Genomic DNA, 23,713 nt, shown 5'->3' on the forward strand with positions numbered 1-23,713 from the left:
AAAGAAGCTACCAATAGAGACAAACAAATTCATCATTAAAAATGATAAATTTGTGACGAATTTTTTTGTCTCAAATACACTCTGTTGGGAACATACTTGTAAGTAATTAGCGACAAAATATTTTGTCATTAAAGGAGAAATTAGAGACACAATTATTTTGTCATAAATATAAGAAATGGAGACAAAATAATTTTGTCACGTTTAATATAAACGAAGACGAAATTTTTTTTGTCAAAGAAGCTACCAATAGAGACAAAAACAAATTCATCATTAAAAATGATAAAATAATGTCAAAAAATTCGTCACACATTGAGGATAATAGTGACAAAATGTGACAATATTTTTTGTCACGACAAATGCATTTAGTGACGAAATAAAAAATTCATGACAAAATTAATCATCCACCTAAGCGAAATAAGAGACAAAAGAATCTTCTTTAGGGGTGAAAAATTTTGTCAATAATTTCATAATATTTTTTTCCATATTATATACCTATTTTATCAAAATCTAAATTTTAGTTCAACAAATATAACCCTGTTCATGTTGAAACCTGTTGAATATAACAATTCCATCACAACTTAACCTAACCTGTTATCAACACATTTACGAATTAACAAAATGAAAATATCCATTCATCATCACAAATAATTTCATCCTAATACAATAAAATAGTGAAATATCCACAAAATATCCAAAAGTTATAACTTGTTCAATTTTACCAAAAATCCAACAATAACTAGTGCAACTCCACAAAGTATGTGTATCCTTATCAAACAAAAATGAACATTCAAGCAAATTAGATCATTGTTGCACGTCAAAAATTGCACCCCAATCCAATCTGCAAAAAAATAAATTAAAAGCTTTAGTAATTAATTAATTATACAAAAGATTAAAAACATTAGTAACTCATCAATTTACAATTAGATCAATTATACAATTTACCCCTCTAATAGACTTTTTTTTCAAGATTATGAGAACAAAAAATTAATTTTAAGGCTAATTCACAAATGGTGCATCCCATTAATGTGCCGTAAGTTCATATAACTTATATTGGTCCATTTAATTCTTAAAGTGCAAGGATACGTACCAGTTTTTCTACTCTAACAGGGATTGACCTAGAACCACACCTGTGTTTTGTATACATCCTTTCTCTGTTCGCGATGTTACCCTTTGATTGCTCCTATAAGAAAGAATGACCAATATAATAATGAAATGTATTATTAGTAAGACAAATATGTTAGCTTTTGATTGTTCCTGTAAGGAAGAATGAACCAATATAACAATGAAATGTATCACTAATAAAACAAATTTAATGCTTGATAATAAAGAATTGCATTGTTCATATCTATCCTTTTCCTATATATCATTTCAACTTAAAAGATGTTTCAAATTATTCACTAGTTTCATTCAATTCTTTGAAATATAGATTAGAGGACTTGTTGAGATTTCATTATAAGATGATTTTTCTGGGTGAAAAAAGAAAAACGAGTAATTTACACCGTTCACAATTAGGGGGCATATAAGCATGGGCAAGATAGATTGTGAAAAAATCCATTTACATTTCACAAGATATGGAACAATTACTGATACCAAACTCATATCCCTTTCTTTCTTCCACAACTATATCAAATCTAAAGTTCTGTCTTAATACCCTGTATTAGTTACTCAGCTAGTTGCTTACCATTATCATGAAACTTCAGACCAAACTCAAGAACAAACAGAAAATACAATCATAGAAACTGAAATCTTAGTTCTTTATTCTATGATGTGAAAGATGCATTTTAAGGAATCATAAATTAATCTCCTATTATGTGAGCCTTCCAATCCATGTTTAATAGTTTCCCTTTCTCATTTTGCCACTTATTTGGTTTTTATTATGTTTCACTTACATGCTTAGAGGATAAGGAAAAAAGAACACATGGAATTTCACAGCAAATTGATTGTGTTCTTGATCCCAGCCCTATAAAATTAATATTCTAAAATATGTAAAATGAAAACAAAAAAGAGAATTCATTTACAAAAATAAATGCATACTATTTGTTTCCTTATTTTTTGTTGAAAATATTACTGGTAAGTTGGTTAATCAAAGTAAAGTCAGTCCCATAATCTACTGCACATTTGATATTTTTTTAATATTGGATGAAAAATCGTACCTTTCTTCATTAATATTTGAAGATCTTGACAAGTATTTTCCCCCCTTTCCCCATCCACAATCAAAGAGTTAGGTGATTTTCTTTTTCTTTGTTATGTGTAATCCTAGTTATAAATGATTTTATTAAAAGGAGATCTCTGTGAAGATTTGGTTGGAAATCCCATTTCATTAATTTGGAATTTGCATCTATGTGTATCAGGTTGTGGTAGTAGGTTGTTTTGGGCTCAAGTCCATTGTTAATTTTTGACCATGTTTAAGTAGATAATTTTTTGTAAGAGTCAGAGTGATCAGATGAACCCATTCTCTCTTTTCACCTCCTATTCTCGTCTCACATATGCGCGTCTATATTTATGCATATTCTACTAGTTAAATTATTGAACAATAGAAGAATATAATGCACACTGCATTGTTCTCATAATTAATCTGTTTTATTTATTTATTGTTATATTTTTTCAACCACAGCTCGCTTCTCCACTGATGACAAATATTCAAGGCAAAGGGTTCTTCTGAAGAAACGATTTGGATTGCTGCCAACCCAAAAGCCAGGTCCGAAGTATTGAGTACTTCACCGGCTTCTTCTTCGTTAGTATTTTTACTGTTGTGGGCTTTTCTATATCATGTCAAATTGGGTGTGGAAGAGTTTATCTTTATGTAGCTGTCCAACTTAATAGCAGTAACAGTGTGCATGAGATAGGTCAGCAGTAAGGTTTTCGGATGCTGAGATTGGACTACATTACATTTTGGAGAGTTTTGGTTAGATATGTTGCACGGTTGTTAATGATCTGATTTGTTCCTGGATCGAGACATAAAAACTTGCTTATTATTGTCATTGTTGATATTAAGCCACAGTAGATGGTGCCCGCATTGTAGAAGAATTGCAGGGTTCAATCACAAATCAATTACCCCACCCCCCCCCCAACCGAAATTTTTTGGGAACTTTTGAAATTTTTTGGGTCAATTCCTAACACATAACCATACAGAGTACATGAACTTATATACATATATTGCATAACCATCTAATTAAACTACAGTTCTAACTACTCTATAACCAAGTCAACCTAACTGTAGTTAATCCTAACTACATAACTGTGTCAATTTGGGAGTGGAATGATGAGGTATAGCCCAACTAACTTAGGTGGTTTGCCTCCCAAACAAGCAGCAACTTGCAGCAACAAAAACAGCTATACAACAGCAGCAGCAGCAAAACAGCTCTGCACCATGCTTGCTGATGCATACTGTTTGTAGGCTACTTGAAGGTTGGCAAGCTAATGGGCAGAATTAACATTTCTGTTTGTGCCAATCCTTTGCAATCATATCACTAATTTCTTGGCATAGATTAAAATCAAGATTCAGCCGATTAGCTTTAATTTAGTGTTGCTACCTTTTGACTCAAAAATTCAATTCTGCCACTATTGAATGTGGAAAGAATTATATAATCTACTAATAATAATAGTCAATTTTGTAAAATAAGAATGTTTGGCTCCTAGATTTGGACCTAATCCCTTCAAACCTAGTGATGTGGTATGCCTGTCAGGACATTACAAGGCAATCATTCTCAAATATTGTCTTCTTCGACACCTTTTTTGTTTTTCCGAGTTAATAATGTCAACACATGGTATTTTCCTATCATATTTTATTTATTATTTTATGCGTGAATAATATATTGATAATAAATATAATAGTCAGAAAATTTTTGAAGAATTGGCGGAACGATAAAATTTGATAATAAGATCCAACTTCATCATTAACTTCAAGACTTTGGCTTGAATCTTGATAATTTAAATAAATAAAAAACTCTCACAGTTCCAGAAATTAGCGATTTGATTTTAATCTATGCCAAACAGTAAATTGGCTTGAATCTTGATTTTAAAAAACTCTCATGCAAACTGGCTTGAATCTTGATTTTAATCTATGCCAAGAAATTAGTGATATGATTGCGAAGGATTGGCACCAATGTTTCTGTTGATCAGAGAGGGAGGCTTTACCAGCCATATCAATGATCGCCTCTGCATTTGATTCATCAGCATTTCTTCCTAAATGATTATAGCTGGATATGCAAGGATTTCATAAGGAATTAAGACTAGAATGATAAAAAGAAATGAAGGTAAATATATGGCAACAAAGGCTGCATCGTGTTCACATGAAGGAGCATGGTAGATTAGAGCATCAATACATGAAATGCAGAATATTAATCATGATGTTTGTCTCAATCTTCCAAAACTATGAAAGTGAATTACCTCGTCAAAGCTCAACAATCATAAATACTTATCCACTTATGCCAAGTATTACTATTCTGTTATTGGAATCATACAGTTCACAATTCAAATCGTACAATTCTATTCGATTCAGTGAGTAATCGATATGAACATGTTGCATAAATCGAAAATAGTTGTGAACCGTGAGTGAATCGGTGAATCGGTGAATCGATTGATTCACTTTTGATTAGCTAAAATCAATTTTTGGCTTCTTTTTTGCTTACAGATTCAAAGCCTTACTACTAGATTTCTAGATAGAAACAAAAATTATATATTGCTCAAATTGAAATACCATAAGATTATTGTCGATAATAGATACTTTAGGAATTCAAGATGAATTTGCATCTTATTATGACCTTTCCAGAATATATGACACCATTTTCAATACATTAACAGTTGTTAAAATTTCTTCTTTTTCAAGGCCACAAAACTCAGGTCAATCAAGCATTAATGCATTCATAACATTAAAGCACGAAACAAAGGTGCTGTGAAAGGCAAAAGCAAGCTCGGGACAAGTAACGTGAACAATGGTTCATTCAATAACCAAATGATACTGACCTGGTGTAAAGAAAGAGTGGATTTATATCAGCCTCAAATTGAAGGTGCCTTAGATTTCTAGCAAATGTGGACTTTTTGCAAGAATTCTCACAGCCTGATGGCAAAATGAAGAAACAGAAAAACCTTATTAAGATGATAAAAAGATTAAACAGCAGCAATGTTTAGGACAAAAGCAGGGGAGCCATGTTTAACAAATGGGGGAATCTATCAACCAACAAATTCTGCAGTACTGTAACAAGATAAATTATCCCAAATTGGATGCAGATGTCATGTTTTAATTTTGTGGCCAACCCAATGGGGTCATTGATATTGTAAATATGTATTTGGAATAAGGAGGTGAAATCAATCTACTTGATTTTAATCTATAGCAGCAAAATTAATAATTCTGGAACTGTGAGGATAGTTTTTACAGTTTTTTCCCTCCTAATAAAACCAGTTCACCTATAAAAATATATGGAATTTATGAGGAATGGATGGAGAGATTCAAAGACATGGAAATAAATCAGTAAACCAAAAACATATGAATACATCAGTAAAAACCAAACAATTGAGAGATAAGAAGCACAAAAAAAATGAAGTAAACCAAACAAATGAACCAGCTTCAAATGATGAAAAACAGAGAACCAACTTCAAAAAACAGAGAACCAGCTTTAAATGAACCCACTGCAATCCCCACCGTTTCATCAACCCTAGACCACATCTTCCACACATTCAGATACAAATACACTATCAACATACAGTATAAAAAATAAAAAATAAAAATTCCAACTCTGATTTACAAAACCCAAATACAATATCAACATTCCCACCCAAAACCCTCATTCCAAATGAAACACTATATTTATATAATTCCACTAATAATAATCATAATCATATACAAATATATCTTATGAATGACATACGAAAGGAGCATAAAAAAAAAAAAAAAAAAAAAAGAACAGAACTCACCAAAAGTTTGAAGATTCAACAGAGACGAAGACTTGAGTGAGTAACAATGGGGATTTTGGAGCTGCAAACCAAATTAGGGAAAACGAATCAGAAAGAGAGGCAAAACAGAATTGGAAAAGGAAGAGTCTGGTATATGTTTGGAACTTCTAAATCTTCTTGGAAGAAGGCGTGTCTGCTGGAGTAGTGGAAGAGGAAAAGGCACCAATTTTAGGATATATTTTTGTATAAAAAAATATATTCAATATATATATATATATAATCACATTTATATTTTTATTATATATAATCACACTTAATTAGAAAGTGTGATTAAAAAAATATATATATATATATATATAATGACATTTAATTAAAAAGTGACATAAAAAATAAATATATCACATGTTAATTAAAAAGTGTGGTTAAAAATGTATATATATATAATCACACTTAATTGAAAAGTCTGATAAAAAAATATATATATATAATGACACTTAATTGAAAAGTGACATAAAAAATAAATATAGCACATGTTAATTAAAAAGTGTGATTAAAAAATGTATATCTATAATCACACTTAATTGAAAAGTGTGATAAAAAATAAATATTATCACACTCAATCAAATCAAGTATGATTAAAATATCAATCTAATTTTTTTTTATCACACTTCCAATAAAAGTGAGATATTTTCATGTATCAAAGTGTGATCTTTATCTATTTTTAGTGTCTACTTAGGAAAAAAAATTATGTCAGAAAAAAAAACGATGAGATAAAATTGATGTTAAAATTTATTAATTAAAAATAAGTTTTTTTTTTTAAATAAAAAAATTAATGCTATAAAAAATTAATAATGCTATGATGTGGCATAATTTTAAATTTTTTGGATATTTATAATTTGTATAATGAATGAGATCAATAATAATAACATAAGGTATGTTGATACCTTAGTTGGTACACCAATTGGTGCATCACCGATAAAAAAATAACTCATATTTGTGTGTGTAGCTTTTTTTAGTAATTTTTAAGATAAGTTTTAAAATTTGTTTTTTTTTTCTAAAATCATAAATATACCCAAATAAGTCCAAAAAAATTAGAGAGAGAGAGAGAGAGAGAGAGAGAGAGAGAGAGAGAGAGAGAGAGAGAGAGAGAGAGAGGGGGTTTGAGGCAAAAACATGTATAGATAGAATAAGAGGGAGAGTGGTGAAGGAAGCCTTAAAATCATGTTTTTGAGTTTTTTTTATTTTAGTTATTGTAAATTTTTAAATGTTTTAAATTTTTTTTTTACATTTTAAATTGAAAAAAATTACATATACTTAGAAGGAAAATATTTTTTATTTTTTTTAAAAAATACTAAATTCAAAAAAATATAAAATTTAATACATTTCACATGTATTACATTTTTTTATAAATATTTTACTTTTTAGCTATATCCAAAGAGTTAAATGTATTTTGAATTTTTTTTTTAATTTGTGTTTTGGTGTTGGGGTTTTTTTTTTTTTAAAAAAAAAAAATGGGAATTGCATATTTTATATAAAAATCAAATTGGAATATTTTCTACAATCACACCTATTTAGGGAGTGTGATTAAATAAATAAATAAATATATATATATATATATATATATAATCACACTTATTTAAAAAGTGTGATTAAAAAGTAGTAATGTATATATAATCACACTTTAATTAGAATGTGTGATTAAAAAATATATATATAATCACACTCATTTGAAAAGTGTGATTAAAAAGTAGTAATGTATATATAATCACACTTTAATTAGAAAGTGTGATTAAAAAATATATAAATAATCACACTTTAATTAGAATGTGTGATTAAAAAATATATATATAATCACACTTAATTGAAAAGTGACATAGAAAATAAATATTATCACACTCAATCAAATTAAGTGTGATTAAAATATCAATCTAATTTTTTTTATCACACTTTCAATAAAAGTGAGATATTTTTTTTTGTCAAAATGTGATCTTTAACTATTTTTGTAGTAGTGTAAGAATTGAGAGAGAGAGAGATCTCTTGGAGTTGTAAAGGAGGTGGAGAGTTCGTTCCTCCCATGGCTCGTCTTGAAGGCCGTCGTAAATGTCTTCATCATCTGAAACAAATTGAGACGGAGAGAGAGAGAGAGAGAGAGAGAGAGAGAGAGAGAGAGAGATGTAAGAAGAGATTAGGGATTTTGAGATTGGGGATTTTGGTTCAAGATTGGGGTGGGGGGAAACCCGAGCTGGAATGGAAAAGAAGGGGGGGAGAGATTAGGGATTTTTGAGATTGGGGATTTTGGATTTGGGTTGGGGGGAACCCGAGCGGGAATGGAAAAGGAAGGGGGGAGAATGGAAATTTTTTTTATTTTTTTGATTTTTTTTCATTACAAATGAATATTTAAATAATAAAACGACTCTTTCTTTTTTTTTTTTGCAACGGAGAATGTCATTGCTATAAAAAAATTATTTTTTATTAAAATAATTTTTTTATAGTTAATGAATTTTTGTTTTTGTTTTTTCATTTATTAAGGTTGAAAATTTATTTGTTTCATATTTATTTTAATGAATACAAAACTATTATTATTTTTTTATTTGGTAGAAGTAGGGATAATATTTTCCATTAAAATAAAGTTAATTTTTTGTGGCCAATGAAAAATATTTTTTTACAACCCATTTTTTTTTTTTTAAGTGATGGTGAAAGAGATAAGTGGTGAAGTTGTGGTAGTGGTAGAGGAGATAGAATAGTGGTGGTAGAGAGTGAGTAAGGTGAACACAATGGGGGAGAGAGACAAATAGACAGACAGACACATAGAGAGAAAGAGAGAGAGAGAGAAGAGCGAGAGACAGACACAGAGAGAGAAAGAGATAGAGAAGACAGGTAATGGTAGTAGTAGTAGTGGCAATAGTGGTAGTGGTAGTAGTGGAGTGGTGGCGATGGTAGTAGTAATGGTAGTCGTAGAGGTGAAATGGCGACCGTGGTAGTAGTGGTGGTAGTGAAATGGCGTTTGTAGTAGTGGTGAAGGTGGTAGAGGAGATGAATGGTGAGAGAAAGAGATGAGTGAGAGACACAGAGAGAGAGAGAGAGAGAAGAGAGATGGATGAGAGATACAGAGAAAAAGAGAGAGACAGACAGACAGAGAAGAGTAATGAGTGAGAGAGAGAAAGAGAAGAGTAACAGAGACACAGAGAGAAAGAGAGAGACGGACAGACAGAGAAGAGTGATGAGTGAATCGCAACCTCTGATTTTTTTTTAATATATAAATTATGTTTTTTAAGATTTTTTTATAAAAATAATTTAACAATCTTATCACTAACCATAGCGCATGAGAGAAGTTGAAAAGGGTATTGCAGTAACTATACACAGATTGTATCTATAATTATTTGTATGAGGGGATTTTAAATACTGATAGGGGATTTTGACCAAATCAATAAATGCAAGCATGTGGAAAGACATGTGGATTGAAACAAGTTAATAAATGCTGATCAAGGGATTTTGACCAAATTAATAAATGTTGATTTTTTTTAAATAAAAAAATTAGAAAATTCAGATTTGGATATTGAAGCTCCCACAGGCCTTGGGGTTAAAAACCCCTTTTTGCTTAATATATAGTATATATATATATATATTATTAAGAATTTATATTTGTTTTAGATATTTTTTTAATATACTAATTATTTTTTAAATTTTTTTTATAAAAATAATTTAACAATCCCATCACTAGCCATAGTATATGCGAGAAGTTGAAAAGGGTGTAGGAGTAGGTATGAGAAAAGTCAAAAAGTGGGTTGGGAGAATTCAATAAATGCTGAGTGCTTTTTTTTTTTTAAATCAAAAATTTTTAAAATTAAGATTGGGATATTAGAGCTCCCATAAGGTTTGTAAATTTAAAACCCCATTTTCCTTATATAATAATGAGCAATACTAGGTATCATGAATTTTTTTTTATGAAAATGATCATGAAAGATTTATGACTCTTGGATTACACTTAAAATAAAGCACCACACACTAATCAAGGTAATCTAAGGGTCATAATTCTTTTATGATCATTTTCATGAAAGTTTTTTCATGATCCTTAGCTTTTCTCTATAATATATAGATAGATAGATAGATATAAATATGGCACATAACGTTTATATGACACAAGGACCAAAGTATCGGGACAACTGCTGCAATTTGCCCTCATCTAAATTAAAGGGATTTAAAAAGTTAAAAAAAAAAGAAAAAAAATTATAATATTAAAAAATGTTCACTAAAAAAATATAGATTAAAAATCAAAAATTAATTATTGAAAACTGCATACTAAACAAGGTAATGTTTTTTTATTAATTTTGAAAATTAAAAAATTATTATTAATTTTTCCTCTGTTTTTTTTTCTCACAAAAAAAAAAAGTTACATTAATTATCTTTTTTTTTTCTTTTTTTTGTGGAAAGGGGTTTTGACCTGCGATTTGTCTAAAATGTGTGTTCTAGATGGAAATGGTAAAATTGGTTTAGACAATGAGAAAAAGTGCTTATGCAAGGGGCACCTTCACTATGAGAAAGAATAGTCGGTTTTGCATAGGGTGCCTTCTTGGATAATAGCTTTCAATACTGACATGCATGAAGGGCTTAAGTGTGAGACATATGAAAGGGGCTTTAGTGCGAAAATAAAAGAAATGGTTTACAGAGTGTCTTCTTGCTTCACGACTTCAATACTTGTGAGAGAGGAGTAGGCTCAAGTGCGAGAGAGAAATGAGGGTTTGTAGGAAGTGTCTTCTTGGGTCATGACTTGAGTGTCCGTGCACATGAAAATGAGTGATAAGGGTCAGTGTGCATTTTAATAAAGAGAAATAATTAGTGATAAAATATTTTTGTCTCCTTAAATACAAGAACAGAGAATTTATTATTGGTGACGAAATATTTTTGTCTTCCACAACATAACCTTATGAGACGAAAAATATATTCATCGCGCAATCAATCAGAATTTATGAGTGACGAAATATTTTCATCTCCCACAACTTATTCTTCAAAGATAAAAATATATTTGTTGCCCATTTAATAGAAAGATGAAACGACATCGTTTGCATGATGGAGTGTTTATTGGTGATGACATATTTTTGTCTTCCATAACTTATCATTCCCAGACAAAAATATATTTGTCGCCTAATAAATGGAAATATGCAACGACATTGTTTAATAGGTAGGGAATTTATTGGTGACAAATTACGTTCGTCGCAAAAAATATATATATTTTGTGACAAAAATGTTCATCTCCAATGAGCTAAAATAATTCGAGCCAATGCAAATGAAATTGACACCTGAATTCTGCAGACGAAATTCTTTTTCGTCTCCTATACGTTTGAGAAAAATTAAAACAAACGACAAAATCAATATTTTGTCATCTTTGGGTTAAATTTTAAGATAAAAAAATTTTCATCACCAAATTTTGTCACAATAATAGCCTAGATTTCTTGTATTTTGTTTCCTTGTTTAATTATTATTATTATTATTAGTATTATTATTATTATTATTATTATTATTATTATTATTATTATTATTATTATTATTTTCTTTTTGTGGAGAGGGGTTTATTGTGAGAAAGAATAGTAGCTTTGTACAAAATGTCTTCTTGAATAATAATGTTTGCATGCACAAATGGCTTAAATGTGAGAGAGAATAGAGGAACTTCAGTGCAAAATAGAAGAGATGGTTTATAAAGATTGTTTCTCGAGTCACAGCTTCAATACTTGTAAGAGAGGAGACTCAAGTGTGCGAGAGAAATGAGGATTTGTAGAGGGTGTCTTTTCGGGTCACGACTTTAGTATTTGTGTGTGTGTGAAAGTAAGTCATTAAGGAAGAGTGTCTCTTAGTTTCTGACGGCATTTTAATAAAGAGAAATAATTAGTGACAAAATATTTTCGTTTCAAACTCATATGTTCATTGCCTAATCAACAAAAATACAAAAACAACATTGTGTGGGGATGGAGAATTTATTGGTGGTGAAATATTTTCGTCTCCTTCAACTTAACGTTATGAGACGAAAATATATTCGTCGCACAATCAATCAAAATGCAACACGACACATGGAGAATTTATTAGTGACGAAATATTTTCGTCTCCCAAAACATATCCTTCCGAGACAAAAATATATTTGTCGCCTAATTAACAGAAAGATAAAACGAGCATGAAGGGTTTATTGGTGACAAAATATTTTCGTCTCCCATAACTTATCCTTCCCAGACAAAAAATATATTTGTCACCAAATAAATAAGAAAATGAAACGACATCGTCTAATAAGTTTGGAATTTATTGGTGACGAATTCCTTTTGTCGCAAAATACTTTAAATTTTGTGACAAAAATGTTCGTCTCCAATGAGCTAAAATAATTGGCGCCAACAAGAAAAAAAATTGGCGCCTCTTTTTTTTCTGACGAATTTATTTTTTCGTCTCCTATAGTTTTGAGAACAATTAAAAGAAACGACAAAAGTAATATTTGGTCAAGTTTGGGTTATGTTCTAAAATGAAAATAAATTTTATCACCAAATTTTAAAAATTAATTATTGAAAACTCCATACTAAACAAGGTAATGTTTTCTATTAATTTTAAAAATTACAAATTTTTTATTATTTGTTTCTCTGTATTTTTTCTCACAAAAAAAATAGCTACATTAATTATCTTTTTCTTTTTCTTTTTTTGTGGAGAGAGGTTTTGACCTTCGATTTTTCTGAAATGAGTGTTCTAGACGGAAAGGATAGAGTTGGCTCCGACAATGAGAAAAAGTGCTTGCGTGCAAGAGGGGCCTTCACTGTGAGAAAGAATAGTGGGTTTGCATAGGGTACCTTCTTGGATAATAGCTTCAATGCTAGCATGCACGAAGGGCTTAAGTGTGAGACAGAAGAGAGGGGCTTTAGCGCGAAATAGAAAAAATGGTTTACAGAGTGTCTTCTTGAGTCACGACTTCAATACTTGTGAGAGAGGAGTAGACTCAAGTGCGAGAGAGAAATGAGGGTTTGTAGAAAGTGTTTTCTTGGGTCATGACTTCAAGGTCCGTGTACATGAAAATGAGTGATAAGCGTCAGAGTGTATCTCTTGGGGTCACAGTTTCACGGCATTTTAAAAAACAGCAATGATTAGTGATAAAATATTTTTGTATCCTTCAATACCAGAACAAAGAATTTATTATTGGTGATGAAATATTTTTGTCTTCCACGACTTAACCTTATGAGATGAAAAATATATTCGTCACGCAATCAATTAGAATTTATTAGTGACGAAATATTTTCGTCTCCCACAACTTATTCTTCAGAAACAAAAATATATTTGTCGCCTATTTAATAGAAAGATGAAATGACATTGTTTGCATGATGGAGTGTTTATTGGTGACGAAATATTTTCGTCTTCCATAACTTATCATTCCCAGACAAAAATATATTTGTCGCCTAATAAATGGAAATATGAAGCGACATCGTTTAATAGGTATGAAATTTATTGGTGATGAATTACGTTCGTCACAAAAAAAAAAAAATATTTTGTGACAAAAATGTTCGTCTCCAATGAGCTAAAATAATTCGCGCCAATGCAAATGAAATTGGCGCCTCATTTTTGCACACGAATTTTTGTTTTCGTCTCCTATACTTCTGAAAAAAATTAAAACAAACGACAAAATTAATATTTTGTCATCTTTCGGTTAAATTTTAAGACAAAAAAAAATTTGTCACTAAATTTTGTCACAATAGCCTAGATTTCTTGTATTTTTTTATTGATTTTAAGTATTTGGTGACGAAATTTGGTTTTCCTCTCTAAAAATAATACATTTGGAGACGAAATTATTTCCTCTTTAAAAATTTTTACAATGGTGACGACAAATTTTGTCTCCAAAATGGCGCCAAATCTTCCACCAAATTTTCCAAGGGCGGGAAATTGTTTTGTGACGAAAAATAAAATTTAGAGACGAATAAAATTTTTGCCACCTATTGTTTTATTTGATTTTAAGCATTTGGTGACGAAATTTGGTTTTCGTCTCTAAAAATAATACAATTGGAGGCGAAATCTTATTTTCATCACTAAAACATGCATATTTGGAGACGAAATATTTTTTCGTCACGCATTTTCGTCACCATAGACCTTTTTTGTTGTAGTGCATCTTTTTCTAAAATAAATTTGGCAGATTTGCAATCAACACGAAGTAAGAATTTTTGATTTAAAACATCATCTTGAAATTTTTGAATACATAAAACAGTAGATAAAATTTCTTTTTTAATAGTACTATAATTAAATTGTGCTTTATTCCAGACACCAGAATGATAGCGAACAATTTGTTCAGATGATTGAGGAGTAAGTTGCTGAAGGAGGATACCACCATAACCAATGTCAGAGGCATCAGTTTGAATAATTTTGAATGAATTTTCAGTGGGAATACCAAGACAAGGAAGAGTCTTAACATATTGTTTGACCTGTTTGACAATAGAAGTATGAACAGAAGACCAAGGAGGAGGATTATCTTTTAGCCTATCAAATAGGGGTTGACAAGTTTTCCTAAGGTCTTTATAAAACTCAGCAATGTAATTGAGGGAACCTAAGAACCTTTGTAATTGGGTTTTATCAAGGATTTCATCAGGGAATTTGGAAGCAAATTCAATGGATCTACTAATGGGTAGGATAGTATTATGATGAATATCGTATCCTAAAAACCTGACTTTGGTTTGAAATAATTTAATTTTAGGAGCAGAAATGACAAGACCATGACTTTTGATGGTGTAATAAAATGCAGTTAAATGCTTCCAATGTTCACTAATTGATTTTGAAAAAATTAAGATGTCATCAATGTAAACAATTGAAAAATGACTAAATGGATTAAATATGTCATTCATGATATGTTGAAATTCACTAGGAGCATTTTTTAAACCAAATAGCATGACATTCCATTCATATTGACCAAAGGGTGTATTAAATGCAGTTTTATATCTATCTTTGGGATGAATTTGAATTTGCCAAAAACCACTCTTTAAGTCGAATTTACTGAAAATAACAGCCTGACTAAGTCGTTTAATTAAATCTTTTTTATTAGGAATAGGATACCGAATCCATTCTAAAACAGAATTTAATGGTTTGTAATTAATAACAAGTCGAGGGACACCACGTTCTAACTCAGCATTTTTATTAACATAGAAAGCAGGGCAGGACCACGGTGATTTACTTGGGCTAATGATGCGATTTCTTAATAATTCTTTAATTTCTTTTTTACACATTTCAAGTAATTCATAGTTCATTTGAATTGGTCGAGATTTAGTAGGAATTTGTGATTCATGAAAATTCTTAATATAGGGTAGGGTAACAACATGTTTTTTCCTATGCCAGAAAGCAGTGGGTAAAGTAGAACAAACAGTCGACTCAAGTTTTAATTGAAAATCATGGATTTTGGAAACAAGAATTGGATCAGTCAATTGTTGGTCAATACGTTTATGATTTACTTCTTCTTTAAGAAATTTTAAATGCCTAGTTAGGCGGTTAATTTGATAAGAAATAGAACAATCTTTTAATTGGTTTAAGTGTAATAGTTCAGGAGGAGATAAAAATTTGAATGTAACAGGTTGCCCTAAAACATGGGTGGTGATGCCTGTACTGGATGTGGTAAAGGGATATAATAAATAAATAAACGGGGAACCTAAAATGATTTTATCAGTCATGTTAGTGACTAAAACAAAAGAGGTTTTGAAACATACATTATCTTGGCAAACATGTACTTTTGGTAATTTATATTTGATATGCATTTTAGTACCATTAGCAGAAGTTAATTTTTCTTGACATTTTTCATAATATGTAGTAGGAAGTAATCCTTCTTGAATACAATTTAAATCAGCACCAGTATCAATTAAGGCAATTAATTCTAATTCAAAATCATTAATAATTATTTTAATTTTCGAATACCATTTTTGAATGTAAAGTTTGTTGATTAAACTTAATCGTTTGTCTTCAGGATTATTAGATGGGGATTGGTGTGATCGGTTATCAAATATTAAATTATCCTGATTAGGATCAGATTCATGTTCAGATTCATGTGGGGACTCATGTTCATTGGTGTGGAAATTATCTAAACTTTTATCAAGTTTTAAAGTAATAATTTCATCTTCTAATTTTTTATCTTTATGTTGTAATTCTTTGATTGTTTGTTTAATCTGATTAATTTCTTGTTGTAAATCTTGTAATGTGACTTCTTTTTGTTTATTTTTAAATCTTTCTAAAGTTTTGGATAGACTAATTATAGGTTTATCAAATTTAGGTTTGGAATCTGAATGAATTAATAAGGATTTTAATTTTTCAGTATATTTTTGTTTTAACTTGGGATCATCCAATTTACTAATTAGGTCAATTAAAGCAGATTCTTCTTGAGTAGTTTTGGTAAGGACAGTAAGTTGTTTAACGGATTTACAACAAACGTCATTACAACCTATTGTAATATCATTATCAGAATTATCACTAGGTGAGGAGGAATCAGATGAAGTAGCAGGAGGATCTGAAGAGGAACTACTGAGGGAGTGATTTAATTGAAAGATTTCAAATAGTTGATTTTTGGAATTATCATCAATTTGAAGTTGATTTACTTTATCTTTTAATTTTTGTTTTTCTTTACATTTATTAGAGTAATGACCTTTTTGACCACAGTTATAACAAGTAACATCTTTAGTAGATTTAGATTTTGGATGTGATTTAGATTTATAATAGTTCTTTTTAGGTTTGGTATAAAATTTGTCATTGGATTTGGAAGGTGAATAATTCTTTTTATATTTATATTTATTGGAATGTTTGTATGGGGATTTATGTTTGGAGTATTTATGTGATTTCCTACGAGAGGGTGCAACAGGAGGTAAACCATATTGTTCATAGAAATTTCCTAATTCATACTTAGCTTTATGTTTATCTTTATTAGCTTTTTGAGTAAGTTTGAGGTCAATACACATTTTTAAACCTTCTTTTTGAATAGTACTAATTATATCACCATATGTGAGATTATCATATTCAATAACACCAGTGGGTTGACTAAGAACATCTCTAATTTTATGGGCAAATAAGCTGGGTAATCCATTAATAAATTTTTCTTTCCAAAATGATTTAGTACAGTCTTCTCTTAACATGACTCGAGAGGTGAATACATCTTTATACCATCGGAAATCACTTAAGGTTGGACAGTTAAGATTACTTAGTTGATCATGGATTCGAGAATAAATATTCGTAGGTGTACCAATAAAATGTCGAACTATTGTGTATATTAATTGGTTAATTCCATCAGGGTGACAACATCCTATAGATTCATCAAAAAGAGGGAGACCATTTTCATCAGTTTGATTGGCATAAATAACAGAGTCACGGTCTGTTTCAGTGAGATATTTTTCCCACCAAGATTTGAGCATACCAGTAAAACCAGAGGTAAGTAAGGAAACAATTTCAGGTTGAGTGTATTGGGGATAATTACTGAGATAACTATTGGCGACCATAGATAAATGGTTTAATTTTTGAAGGATTTGATCTTCACTGAGACCATCTATATTCCATTCGTATAATCGTTTAGCAGAAACAGAAAATTGATTACTAATATTTGTGTCTTCAAATTGGAGGTCGACAGGAGTTGGTTTGGAATACCAGTTTTTGGTATTGTGAGGATTAACTTTGGGATAATGAATTTTATTAAGAGTAGTAGGTTGAAACTGTTGGGCTAATTGATTGATTTCATTATCAGTAGTATCAGTTTCAGATTGATCGGAAACAGTGTTAGTAGTAGGTTGTTGATTCAAGACAGTAAGACCTTTGTCTTTAGAGGTGGAAGTATCATTAGGAGTTAATTTAGTAAATAGTTGTTCAATAGCTTTGACAGTAGATTGATCAGTAGTGACGAGGCTAGTTCGTTTAGAACGATGACTAGGTAGATTAAGTAATGGTTGATCGAGAGATTTAGTTGATTTAGCAGATTGGTCATCTAAATTAGTTTCTAATTTATCTAATTGTTTACCAATTGTTTTGAGACATTGATTAGTATAATTGTTTTGTTCAATAACTTTTTTAATTTCAGGGTCAGGACCAGGTAACTTAAAATGAGAGGCTGGAACTTCAGAACCTTGGTGATCAATAATTATATTTTCTAATGGTGGATGATTAGAACTAACAGAAGTATTTGGAGAAGTTTTCCATTTATGTTTTGTGATTGTATTAACCTTTTTATAATATTGATCCATATAATCAAAGAAAGATAATTCAAAACCATATTGAACCATGAAATTATACCATTCTCTAGTTATTTGGGATTGTTGAACAGAACTATATTTAGCACTATAGGCATGTCTTTTAGTTTTATTTTCTTTGGAACGGAATTCAACAAGTAATTTATCTAAATCAGGAGTAAAATCTTTTTTGATTGTCATTAGCTGAGGATTGACAGGTGGTATAAATCCTTCGAAATCAGTTTGAGTTGGGGAATTATTTGAAGCTATTTCTTCTTCAGGGAAATGTGAGGTAGTAGTATAAACAGGTTTATTAATTTGGGAAGTGGTAGAATTATCAATTCCTTTTAATTTATTTGTTGAAGTTGGATTAGTTGGACCAAGATGGATTTGACTGTTTTTCCTAAATAGAGGAGTGTTAAATATTTCATCGTCAGTTGATATTTCGGAAGGGACACTAGATGTACTATGTCGAGAAGATTGACTTCGATTAAATTTGATATTAACTGATCCATCATTGTTTTGCTGGATATGTTGAATGTCATGGATTGAAGATTGTTGTTGATTATGTTTGTAATTTTCATTGACAGTAACCCATTGATCAGGTAAATTAATATCTTTCCATTCAATCATGTGAGGAATATTAATGTTTGATTCATTAGTACTACTGCTTTGGATTAATAAAGTTTTATCTTTGGGACTTTTATGTAAAGCATGAACATGTAAATTGGTTTGCATACATTTATAATGAACACGATAAATTAAAGCAATATTATGAAAAGAATCTAACATTTCAGTATATTCACCATGTAATTGAATGTTCAGTGTTAATGCTTTGAGAATATGTGGATCTCTTAAACTTAATGTAAAATCAGGAAAACAGTTAAAATGTACTGGACCTTTATTAAGACCAGTTTTCATCATTCCCATTAAACTAGCATTATAATTAAGAAAACGAGCATCTCTTAAACAGAGTAAAACAGAAGTATTTTGTCCTATTATTGTTAACGGATTGACACCAATTTGTATTAAACCAATATGCATAAAATTGTAACCACGATCTAAATGTCGTTTGATTAATTTTTTATCAAATAACTGACAGGTTTCTCTGGGTTTTTCTAAAGCATAAACTTGTTCAATAGTTTTAACATGGAGAGTAACTTTAAAAACATCCTGTATAAAAGAAGTTTTATAAATCTCTTTAATAGGTAGTTTTGGAATATTCCATCCGGAATTAATTTGATCATTTTGTATTTCAACATCTTCTTCATTAATTATGATACCTGGATTAGGTATGGAAGGCAAGGTAGTTGACCTAGAACTGACTGATGAGTTACTTCTAAATAATCGATTCATTGTTTTGATATAATTAACCAGTTTTACAGATATCTTAATACATACCCTATTCTTGTCAATTTTACCACATACCTAGTATACATACATACCCTATCTTTAAACCCCAAAGTCTGACTCTGCCTAAACCGAAGGACTTACAGAAGACTGGGAAGAAGTGGGTGACTTAAACTAGGTGGATAGAACAGACTGATCTTTTGGGTGATTAAGATGAACTGAAAACAGGATTAATTAAACAAACAAGGAAGACGATTGAACAGAAGTAGCTAAACAGTTAGAAACAGGATACAACATATATATATATATATATATATATTAATTAGTTCACGTAACACGAAGTAGATGGCCCACACATCATCAACACCATAATTACGAATGATGTGCCGCCAAGTTTTCAAATTGGTGTTAATTTTTTTAATATTAATGTAATTTGTTTATTCTTCTAACGTTATTAAAGTCATTTTATTTTAGATTCCTCTTATGCAAATGTGTTATGTCAAAAAAAAAAAAAAATACTTTCAATTAAAAATACCAACAGTTTAAGAATAATAAAATTTTATCTCTACATTGAAATTCATAAACTAATCTTTACTAGACCAATTTATTACCAAAAAATGTTTAATTTTCATTTCTTAATTTTAAAACACTAGTTTTTATTGTTTGTTTTTATTTGTTAGATCGAATCTAATATAGTAAATGAAAAAAATCAAATTATTTAAAACAATATAACAAAATGACTATATTAATCCTAGTATTCTATTATTATGTTTTGTGTATAGTTTTTATTCAATTGGATGGAATTCTATAAGCGATTAAAATATGTTAAGTAAGATTAGTTTGGAAATTGACTTTTTTTATTTTTTATCTAAAATATGAGATAAAAAAATTAAAAATATTTGGTTTGATTTTTAGAATTTTTTTCTCAAAAACAAAAAATTAATTTGGTGAAGCAAATAAAAAATACTTATTATTTTTATATAATTTTATCTTTTGAGAGGTTATAAATAATATTTAAAATTTTAAAAATATATTTTTAATGTTTATTTTCATCAAATTAATTTTTATTTTTTATTTTTAAAGTTGTGATTTTTTTTTAATTTAAAAAAACAAAACGTAGCATCCGATAATGACTTTTTGACTTTTAATGTACAAAAACCTGTGAGAATGAAAAGTATTTTCCAACTCTTTTTTTTCTCTTGATTTTTGACTTTTTTTTAATAACTTTTTACTTTTTTTAACTAAATTAATTCATTGTCAAACAATCTCTTAGGGGCGAGTGTGAGTCAGTTGCGGTCACAGAACTTCTAATCCGTTTTTTGTCCGTCAAATTGGCAGATTGAAAAAAATCAATCCGCATCTCTATTCGGCGGAAGTGGATTGAGCAGATTGGCAAATAGATGCGAATCGGTTTGGTGATTTAAAATTTTATAAGTTTTCAACATAATTCAACCTGTGTACTTCCTCAACAAAAAAAAAAAAAAAAAATAGAGTCGATAACTTAAAAAAATATTACAATCACTGCATGTCTCATCCAAAAAAAGAAAGTTTGAACTTTAGAATATTAAAATCACTACATGCCTGTTAACACCATAAATCTGCAATTTTTATTATTATTTATTATTTATATAATTGCAGGACACGTGGCATCCTCTTATTCATTTGGAAGTTAAAAGAAGTTATAGAGATAATGGAGAATATGAAGGACAAAGTGGATGAGTGGGAGGACAAAGTGGATGAATGGAATGACACATGGCAAGACAAGAATGAAGATGGAAGAAATGGGTAGTTACTAAGTAGTTATTGCTGTATTTTTTCTTCTATAAATAGCCATTAATGGCTACATTGTAAAGGATCCAGAATTCATAATCAAAGACACTTGATTTCAATATTTCTTGTTATTTTCCTTATCTTAGGAGTAGTTTAACATAGATTTATATTTCGAAGCATTTATTTTCAGCATTTCCATTTCGAAGCATTTTATGCACTTTCTTTTCGAAGCATAGGAGTAGAGGTAAGTAATTATTACTTTGATTGTTCACTCAATCATCTTTCTCCGTTCCCCATTCTTCTTTTAATTTTTCTTTTCTTTACACTTGGCAATCTTGAAGTCCTCTTCGTTGAGGCAAAAGAACCGTCAACACAATCGCTTGATAATTGGCTTAAATTTAATCTGTAAGGATTTTTCAATCCTTGCTGGCACGCTCGCATTTATGATATTTTCCTTCGTAGGAAAAATAAGCCAACATTTTAGCCAACATTTTTTGGCACGCCCAGTGGGACGTCAAGTGTAATAAATGGAAAATGAATTGGATTTGTCCATTTCAAATAGCCTAGATGAAATTTATTGGCGTAAACAAGAAATTTTGGATCTTCAAGAAGAGATCCATTTTCTTGATGAAATAAATTTTCATCCCTTACAATATTGTTTGGTGGAAGAAAAAAGACACCATTTAATTGGAGAAATTCATCAACTTGGTATGGAAATTCGCCAATGGAATGATGAGTTATCAACTCTCACTACCAAGTCTTTAACTGAGGCCTTAATGGCCGGAATTGGTGAATTTTTTCAGAATTTTTCCATGGTTAAAAATAGCAAAAGCAAAGAGTTGATTTCATCAATGGCTCGGGGGGTTCAAGAATCCGTTTTTAAAGAGCCAAATTATGAAATTAACATAACGAAAGAGCATATTTTTAAGCCAAATTTGGCTAAGAATGATATTTCATACATGACTCGGGGGGTCCAAAAACTAATTTTTAGAGAGTCAAGTCATGAAAATAATATTCTTATGGGAGATTTTCATAAGCCATTAATGGCTAACATGGAAAAACAACCCACTTTGCCAAAGAATTATGAAAATCAATTTGGCGAAAGTCATGTTTTTAAACCAAACATGGTAAAGAATAATGAACAAGCCACTGTTCATGAATTCAAAATTTTTGACATTTTTCAAAATGTCAAAAAGTATAAATTTTCATGGTCACACTATACCATGACTTTTGGTGTTCAAAATCCTTTTTGGATTTGTGGTTCACATCAAAATATAATTATGATGATGTGGCTAATAAAATTAACAAATTGTTCTTATGAGTTCGAAGCACTAAGAACAAGGGATGGCCATTTAAAATGCATGAACTTGGCTAGAAAAAGCCTGTGCATTTAAATAAATGGCTGAGAATGGCTTATCTTTTCAAATTGATGGCCAATTGTTTGTATGTACACAATCAAAGCATCGAAGATACATTCGAAGCATCAAGAGTTGTTTCGAAGGTTGATTACTTCACATTCGAAGCTGTATAAAGCTTTGAAGATACATTCGAAACATCAAGAGTTGTTTCGAAGGTTGATTACTTCACCTTCGAAACTGTATAAAACTTTAAAAACTTTCAAAATGTGTACATCTCTTCAAATATATGTAAAATGACAATTAATTAGTTGTCGAATAATGCCTGTTTTTGGCATCATAAGTTGGCTCGAAGAACAACAGTTTTGGTGTCTTCGAAGAATTAATAATTGGTTCGAAGCACAAAATTAATATTTTCATTAATTCTGTGTGAACCAGAACATATAAGTTTTGAATAACCACAATGTTGGCCAAAAACAGCTTCGAAAGCCGTTTTGCCATAAGTTGCTTCGAAAGCCGTTTTGCCATAATTTTGTAAGCTTCGAAGCACTCTATCTTGTATCAACAACAGCTTCGAAGAAATAATAATGGTGGCTGTGAACCTTCGAAGCTTTGTCGAGTATTTTTGAGGATGTAATTCGTCTTTGGTCGGTTCCATCGACCTTCGAAGAATGATTTTGGTCCTTTATATCACTTTCGAAGCTTGTTACTAGTAATAATTCGAGTCATCTTGTCATAATTTCATACTCATTCGAAGCACTTTATTGGTGTTGTTACATCATTCGAAGCACTTTGCTGCTTAGGTTAGTCATGTGCTTGGTTCGGCCCTTCAAAAATTCAAATAAACATCATTTTTAAGGGCCGCGGGGGGTAATGTTAACACCATAAATCTGCAATTTTTATTATTATTTATTATTTATATAATTGCAGGACACGTGGCATCCTCTTATTCATTTGGAAGTTAAAAGAAGTTATAGAGATAATGGAGAATATGAAGGACAAAGTGGATGAGTGGGAGGACAAAGTGGATGAATGGAATGACACATGGCAAGACAAGAATGAAGATGGAAGAAATGGGTAGTTACTAAGTAGTTATTGCTGTATTTTTTCTTCTATAAATAGCCATTAATGGCTACATTGTAAAGGATCCAGAAT

At 30.2% G+C, this 23,713-nt stretch overlaps 1 protein-coding gene across 1 annotated transcript in view; it reads right to left on the minus strand.

Moving 5' to 3' along the window:
- Window positions 1-610: 610 nt before the first annotated feature.
- The window catches only part of LOC114290314 (uncharacterized), a 28,559-nt gene continuing 5,456 nt past the window's right edge, over window positions 611-23,713 (minus strand). The window contains exons 2-5 of the mRNA XM_082889914.1: window positions 5,914-5,974; window positions 4,966-5,059; window positions 1,128-1,180; window positions 611-838 (exon numbers count right to left, since the gene is read on the minus strand). Coding sequence (XP_082746040.1) covers window positions 699-838; window positions 1,128-1,180; window positions 4,966-5,059; window positions 5,914-5,974 — 348 coding nt within the window. The 3' untranslated portion in view covers window positions 611-698. The remainder of the gene's footprint in view (window positions 839-1,127; window positions 1,181-4,965; window positions 5,060-5,913; window positions 5,975-23,713) is intronic.

The sequence above is a fragment of the Camellia sinensis genome, chromosome 10 (assembly GCF_055761805.1).
Source record: "Camellia sinensis isolate YWXY chromosome 10, ASM5576180v1, whole genome shotgun sequence".
In the NCBI taxonomy this organism is placed as follows: domain Eukaryota; kingdom Viridiplantae; phylum Streptophyta; class Magnoliopsida; order Ericales; family Theaceae; genus Camellia; species Camellia sinensis.